Source organism: Erpetoichthys calabaricus, chromosome 7 (assembly GCF_900747795.2).
Source record: "Erpetoichthys calabaricus chromosome 7, fErpCal1.3, whole genome shotgun sequence".
Classification (NCBI taxonomy): domain Eukaryota; kingdom Metazoa; phylum Chordata; class Cladistia; order Polypteriformes; family Polypteridae; genus Erpetoichthys; species Erpetoichthys calabaricus.
The window spans coordinates 77,654,226-77,662,539 of record NC_041400.2 but is presented as its reverse complement, the minus strand read 5'-3'; the positions used below and the strand labels follow the sequence as shown (position 1 = coordinate 77,662,539).

General features: G+C 38.4%; 1 protein-coding gene across 1 annotated transcript; it reads left to right on the top strand.

Annotated features, from left to right (window-relative positions):
• The first annotated feature begins 1,581 nt into the window (after positions 1-1,581).
• On the top strand, positions 1,582-3,117 carry LOC127528734 (uncharacterized). Its single transcript, XM_051929448.1, has one exon. It carries the CDS (start codon positions 1,582-1,584, stop codon positions 3,115-3,117), a length of 1,536 nt encoding a protein of 511 aa, XP_051785408.1.
• Positions 3,118-8,314: the final 5,197 nt, after the last annotated feature.

Below are 8,314 nucleotides of genomic sequence, written 5' to 3'. Positions count from 1 at the left end.
AGTAATAGTAAGAGGAAAGGCAAAATGGACCCCTTTAGAAATCCCAGTACCTGACACACCTGTAAATTTAAAACAGTACTGTTTGCCAGGACGTTTGCAAGAAATAGGAGAAACAGTGGAAGAGGTATTGCAGGTAGGAATTATTCGACCTGCAGTTAGCCCTTTCAATTCTCCCGTGTGGCCAGTCAGAAAACCGGATGGTTCATGGAGAATGACGATAGATTACAGAGGCCTAAATGCTAAAGCACCTCAATTGACTGCTGCAGTTCCTGATATCGTTACCATAATAGAAGACATCATGGCTAATGCAGGAGAGTGGCATGCTGTCATTGACCTGGCTAATGCTTTTTTCTCTATTCCAATTGCAACCCAAAGTCAAGATCAGTTTGCATTTACCTAGAAGGACAGACAGTACACTTTTCAAGTACTGCCACATGGATACCTACACAGCCCTACGCTATGCCATGGACTTGTAGCAAGAGACCTGGCTACCTGCCCAGATTTGGAAAAGGTACGATGTTTCCATTATGTGGATGATATAATGTTAACTGGGGATGAATCATCAGTAGCAAATGCATTGCCTGCTTTAATAATGCACATGGAGAGCAGAGGATGGGCCATAAATAAAGACAAAATCCAAGGACCCACCAGAGAAGTTAAATTTCTGGGCATGATGTGGTTTGGACCAGAAAAACGATTGCTCCAAAAAGTAATTGACTCTTTGTATAAGTTACAGGCACCAACTAATAAAAAAGAAGCTTAATCCTTTGTGTAACTAATGGGGTTTTTGGAGAGCTTTTGTGCCACATTTGGGACTAATTTTAAGACCAATACATGATGTTGTCAAGAAAAAGACACGGTTTGAATGGACAGAAAAACAACAAGCTGCTTTTGAGGCAGCTAAAGAAGCTTTAGTCCAACACCAAGGACTGGGACCTTTAAAAGCTAATTTGCCTTTTGAACTTGAAGCTACAGAACAGAACAATATTGCTACGTGGAGCTTGTGGCAAAAGCATGGCAGTAAATGTGTCCCCATAGGCTTTTGGAGCTGACAGCTGACAGGATCACAGACTAAATATACACCACTTGAAAAGCAGCTCCTTACAGCATACTGGGCCTTTTTGAACACTGAAAGACAGACAGGTCCTGCTCCGGTAAAGCTACGCACTAACTAGCCTATTGCTGGGTGGGTTAGAGACAATGGTCTGGGAGTGAGAGCAGACGCTGCCCAAAATCAAACTTTATGCAAATGGAAATGGTATTTGCAAGCAAGAGCACACTTTGAAGGAAAAGACATGAGTGCATTACAAGGGGCCATGGCAGGGGCTGTGATATATGAGAATCCAGATGACTCACCACCTGTTCTGCCTGTAGTGGAGTCGCCCTTTATAGAAGCACCAGCATACGATCATTTGACACCAGCGCAACAGGAGAACAGCTGGTTCACAGACGGATCAGCAACTGTGGAAGGAGGAAAAAGTGTTTTGGAGAGCAGTAGCTTATCAGCCTCACACTGAGACCATCCTACATCAATGGGGATAAGGTAAATCAAGCCAATGGGCTGAACTTATTGCGGTTGCCATGGCATTAATAGAAAATCAAAGCTTCCCTATTGTTGTTTATACGGATAGCTGGGCAGTTTCTCAAGGACTAACAGTTTGGATAACCATGTGGAAAAGGGCTGCGTGGACTATTCATGGGAGAGAACTATGGGGTGGCACAGAATTGTGGGAGCAGCTTTGGACAATGGGCACGAGAGGGGAGACCCTCATTGGTCATGTAGATGCCCATGCCCCACTGATATCCCTTGATAGGATTTATAACCAACAAGCTGATATGATAGCTGCTATTCGAGAAATCAAACGGGAAGAAGCCTATACAGAGGATGATGACCTGTGCCACTATGCTGAGGTAAATGTAATCGAGCCTTCTTTAATATCATTGGCAAGGTGGGCTCATGAAACTTCAGGACATATGGGAGCGGAAAAAACATATCAATGGTGTCATCAGCGATGTATACCAGTCACTAATGACATTGTTAAACAAATAGTGAACAATTGCTCTACCTGTACAGAAGTAAAACAATGGCCCCTAAAGAAGAAGGCAATTGGTAAATTGAAGAGAGGAATTGGACCAGGACAAATTTGGCAAGTGGACTACATTGGGCCACTGCCACGAGAAAATAAACAACTATATGCCTTAACTGCAGTAGATACTTATTCTGGACTTTTACAAGCTTATCTATCAATAAGAGCTGACCAAAAAGCTGCGCTTAATGGACTAATCCATTTAATCCAAGCATATGGAGTGCCCGAAGAAATCCAAAGTGATCAAGGAAGCCACTTTGCTGGGAGAGACGTACAAGAGTGGGCTCATGGAGCTGGAATCCAGTGGACTTTACATATCCCTTATCACCAACAGGCAGCAGGACTTATTGAGAGAATGAATGGCCTTTTGAAAGAACAAGTTAAAAAACTTACTGGGCATATTCATCTTAAAGGCTGGACTAAAGTTTTAAAGCAAGCCTTATTTAACCTCAATAATCGTCCGTTGGCTGAGTCCACACCATTTATGAGACATCAAAATGTTGTTGGAGAGCCACCTGTGTGTGCCCTCCGCCTGACAACAATTAGCCCACTGGCAAACAACGAATTAACTCCTACAGGGTTATTGGTTAGGGCACCTAAGTCACTCATAATCAAGTTAAACTCATCAGAAAAACTAAGCTTGGGAATAACAGGTGAGTGGCCAAAGGAATGGGAGGTTAGAATAAATGTTGAAATGCTTGTAACAGATGCATGCCTAACAGAGACATTAGATATCTGTTTAAATGAATGGTATTTAGTATTAGCAAATCAAGGCAGTCAAGACATACACATAGCTGAAGGACAGGCCATATGTAAACTGCACATAGAAAAAGTAACACCTGTTTTAGTCAGTATTGAACAGTTTAAAGGAGAAACTGGAGGGAAGGTATGGGTATTAACTCCAGGGCAAATGCCTAGGGCAGGAGAAATAATAGCTGCAGGACCAGGAGACACAAGAATGGTTCTTTTAACAGGCTCTCAGCCGCCCCTCTGCTTTCCCTTACACAGATTATCCTCACGTGTGGAGTAATCAGTACAGACGGTTTATGGACCGGATGGAGCCGATGCACCCCTTACAATAAAGTTTTTTGGGCTGCTGACACGCCAAGAACAGAAAAGTATGTGACACTGAACTTCACTCTTACCAAGAACTGTACCTGGCAGTTACGAGACAAGACACCTACAGCTCCGTTTTCCATGAAATTTGAATATCCTGAACTGTTATATTTACCTGTTATGACTTATGAAGACACTGAAATAACTGTGACTGTGCATAATAATGTATCTGTCTGGTTGGCTATGATGAATTGTAAACCTGATTCTAATGGAGGACAATTGAAGGGGGGCAACAACTGACTGCAATATCTACACCCGAGAATGATGTAATATTATATGTGTTTAAAAAGGAATCAACAACAAATGTAAAGGTACCAGTAATGTTATGGGAAATTCATAAGACTAGAAGAGGAAATGGTTATCCATTCGATGCAACACTACTCGGGCAAATGAAAGGTTGTAAAAAAGCTAGGATAGCACATAAAATAATTACTGTAGCACTTGACATTAATGTTAGTGGGTTTGATTTAAAACGTTATAATTTTCCAAAAGCAGAAAATATAGTACCACGCAGTACAGATGCAACATATAATTGTAGAAACATACAATCTTTATGGCCTCCTCATAAGGTAGAAATAAAACGAAGGCCACAGCAAGACATTTGGGGAGCTATAGGAACTGGTTTAGGAGTAGGAGGTTTAGGTCTAGGGTCTCTTAATACTGCTGATATAGCAGCACTATATAACAAAATATCATCTATTGGTGTAAAACAAGCTAACAGTTTGCAAACTTTGGCTCACTGGGGGCCAGAGTTGGCAGACAGACATTTACAGGAGTTGCTTTTACAGGAGTTGCCACCATGGATGGTTAAATGAGTTCTTATGGACTGGTTTGCAAAGCCAATGGGCTATAGATGTAGAATCAGCATGTTATTTAAAACAGATTATTGCTATACAGCAGTATTTAAATTTTAAGACAGATTGGGGATTCAAAGACCCCCAACACTGGAGAAAGGAATTAAAATTACCATTAGACTGGTGGTTGCAGCTAAAGTCCTTCATGTATGAAGAATCAATATACCAAGCTGTATTTCAGGTAGCAACCACCGCTGAAGATGACAGTGTTTGGTGTCCGTTTCATGTTCTGCCTGTTTTACTAGGAGGAATGTGGTGGGCACCCATAGTAGATAGGAAATGGATAGACATGAATAATAATACTGTTGAACCTGCCTTTTGTTATAACTGGCAAGAAGGGTTCGTATATCAAAGGGTGGGTACTTTGCCACACCCCTGTTTGCATCCTTTAACTGGAGACTGTTATTGGCGCCAAATAGCAGTAAATTCCACTGAAGTGTGTCAAACTGATACCACTTCTGCATGTGCAGTGACAATAAATAACATAACTTGGAGTGATGGTACCCATTACAAGGGCCCAGGGGTAACCTGTCACACCAATGTTAGTACCATACGAGATGACTATTATGGAAGGACTTATGTTTTAACTACATGGGAGGATATACATTGGGAAGCAGAAGCTAACCCATTCCTCCACTTACAATTTGCCTATGAGATAGAATTACCTAAATATAAAGCGATTTTAGAGCATGCTAAACAATATGAACATCTTTTTAATGTAACGTTACAAAAAGCAAGGGACCTACTAGTAAGATTAAAAACTGATGAAAAGAAAGTATTTACCTCTGCAGAAGAAATTGAAGAAATATCCACACATCACTGGTGGGATTTTTTCACTAAGTGGTCACCATCTAGTAACACTATTTTAAATGTACTTGTTCATCCAATTGTACTGTTAATTATTATTATTATTATAATTTTCACCATTCCAAATATTTACCTACACTTGCGTATTAGACGAGTGAAGCAGGAGCTAGATCAGCATTACACCCCACATCTTTACAAACATTCTTGAGGAGCTGTTTACATTGTAGAGGGGAATTGAGTACCTTTTACTTTGTGGATAAGATCCTCAGGGATTGTTTTGTCACAGATCCAGTGACAAAGGGTGGTTTGTTATATTAAGTTTGTTATAATATTGAGATTAATGTCACTGTCTCTGTTCAGACCCTTTTAAATGTATTTTTCAATCCTTTTTTGTGTGAGAGCACAGAGCTGAGCCAGATTTAGCACATTCAGCATTCAGAATTGCTGGGCCAAGCATAGGATAAGACAGACAGGGACAGCTGGAGGAATGTGTCGTCAGCCTGAAAGAGAACTGTGTGTTATTTGAACCTACTGTCTGATGTCAGCACAAAATCTTCTCACCTTGTTTGGAACTGGGCTATGTGCCATCTGGGGGCTTGCACGTGGAGAAAGCAGTATAAAACATTCTGGAGGATTGCCAGCCATTGGGAAACTCGACGGATGGAATGGAGACTACATCAGATTGGTCCGAGAAAACCTTCCTGCGCTGTGACGATGACTGCTAACTCCATACGCAAGGCCCCCACCCTTGGACTGAGTACTGCGGTGTGTTTCCCCGTCAATTATGCAGCGTAAGCCGATATTAAACAAAGCTAAGTTCATCCTTATTTCTCATGTAATGTAATGTAACCATCATATTGCATGCTGGGAGGGATAACACCTTTTTAATTTATAATTATTTAAAGTCAAGTTAATTAAAATGCCGCAATTTAAAAGAACATATTTCCGAGGAGCTAAAACCTCATATCGGACAACATGCTGAGATCTTGGATCTTATATTTTTAATTTTCTCATGAAGTTCATAATGTCTGTACCGCTAATGTCTGTTATTTTGCACTGTAGATCTGAATTCCCAGTTGTTAAATTAGCCACTGTTCTAAACAGTTAACAAGGATTTTTATTATTGTTAACTATTATCTTAGAATAGTAGTCTGAGCAAGCTTTAGAGAGAGCTTTTTTATATTTTCAACACTCTCTGTCCATGCACTTTGAAAAACCTGCAGCTTTTTTGTTCTCTATCTGCTCTCCAGTTTTCAACACACTAATTTAAAACCTTGAGTGTTGTCATTAAACCAGGGTGAGTAGCTATGTGCTTTGATCACTTTTGTTTTAAGGGGAGCCACTATGTCCAGAGCATCTCTCAAGGTCATATTATAATTTGATGTTAGCTGATCTAAACTGTTGTCCACATTTAAATTTGAAGATAATTGATCTAAATGTTTTTCCACAATTACACTTGACTTACTCAAAGTATCTATAAATTTCAATGCAGAAGTACAATCTAGATGTTGCACTGTCTTGGTTTTTATTTGTGAGTGTATTGGTAAGGGCAGAAGTTTTGAATTTAAAGTTTGTAAGTTATTATTACATCTAATGTATGGTTATGATTATGAGTTGGACCCTTGACAATCTAACAGAATCCTACTGAATTTAACAAATAAGTAAACCATTTACTAAAGTGTACATTAAAGTTCCCCATCAATACTACACAATCATAATTTGTAGCCAAATCAGATAAAAGGTTGCCAAATTCAGTCATGGACAATGAATATGGCCCTCATGATCTGTAGACTAGCACTGCGATTGTGTTGGAATCTGTTTAAAATGAATACCTCAATGGATGTGAAGTCACCTAAATTTTTGGAAGAGATTCACATTTTGTCAAAATGAATTATTCCAAGGCATCCAAGGCCTCAACCAGTACCTCTAGATTTATGAAGGAATGTGTATCCATCTGGTGATGACTCAGCTAAGGGAACAGTGTCAGATTTTCTAAGCCAGGTTTCAGTGAGAAGACACAGATCAGATTTTGTCATTTACGAAAACAGCTTTACTTCCAAGAGATGAATGTGTAAAATTGCATAGTTTTTTCTGAAGAGGTGAAATGTTATTTGTTTTAATTTGAACTAAATCACCCATTACATGTGCCCCTTGGGGATGGTCTGGTTTTAACACTTGGTCTAATTATACACTTTATATTATGAATTAAATTAATTCTTTTCTTTTTCATATGAAGTGGAGCTTTTGATGTTTTAAGATTTTGTAATGAACATATTAGATTAATTTAAGCAATAGTGTAACTACGAATTCAACAACATTACGTAAGCTAAAAAAAAATATTCAGAACTTTTATCCAAGGCTTTGCTTCTCAAGGAATAGGAATTTCAGGAACTGTCAATCCACAGCACTCCACTAAGCTTCATCCATTAGTCTGGTACAAAACAAACTAAGAGTTGGCATTCAGTTGCCTCGGATGGCCTGCACAATTTACCCTAATCCTCTTTGGTGAAACAAAAACTGATTAAAGTAAGCCCTTCAAGTCAGCCTTACTCACTAATTGCGCTTTGTGGAATACCTCACCTGGTCAATGTCTATGCAGAGTGTGTATATCTGATTTTGTCCATACTAAGTTTTTTGAATGAATATACCATTCACACTTTCTCTCACCTAATGAATGCTTCTACTTTCCTTTTCCAGTGTGTTCTTGGCATCACATAACAAGGCAAAAATTAATTTAAAAAATGTAAACAATGGGCACATTTCTGAAGAGGAAAAATAAATGGAACAATGTAGTTTGGTATATTAATATGTAAACAGTCATTTGGTACTCAGCAACATGAGCCCTATTAGTTTAAGGTTAATAACTTTATCAAGCTAAATGCTTGATTATGTTTCTTGCAAGTAAAAGAGAAAATATCAAAGAACATACAAGAGAAAAATATATAAAATAATCTAAAATACATTTCTTTATATGTGTCACAATGTGGTGATTTTTATTTACTGGAGTTAATATAAGAAGTGTTGTGAACCTTTTTCACCACAATAGTGTTTGTGAAGCTGTTATATATTTTATGAAATTATTTTAAGATTCTACAATAAAATTCTACAATTAAATATTTGTCATACTAGATTTAAATATACAAACTCTGATAAAGCATCTTATAAATTAAGGATTGCAATCTAATTTTGATTCGGCATATGCAGTTTAAAAGAAACCTCAAGAGTCTTCTAAGATATGCATACACTGTATATGTATAAAACAATAGGAATTGTCCCACTGCACATTTGCTATCACAGAAAACCTACAGTAATTAAAACCTATAGATTATTTCATTAAACTCCCTCTTAAAAAGAACAAAGAACTGTAATCAATCATAATCTTGTAAAGATGTGTCACCAATTAAAACAAAAACTACCCCTCCGCTGCTGTTACTGCCCTCGAGAAATAAT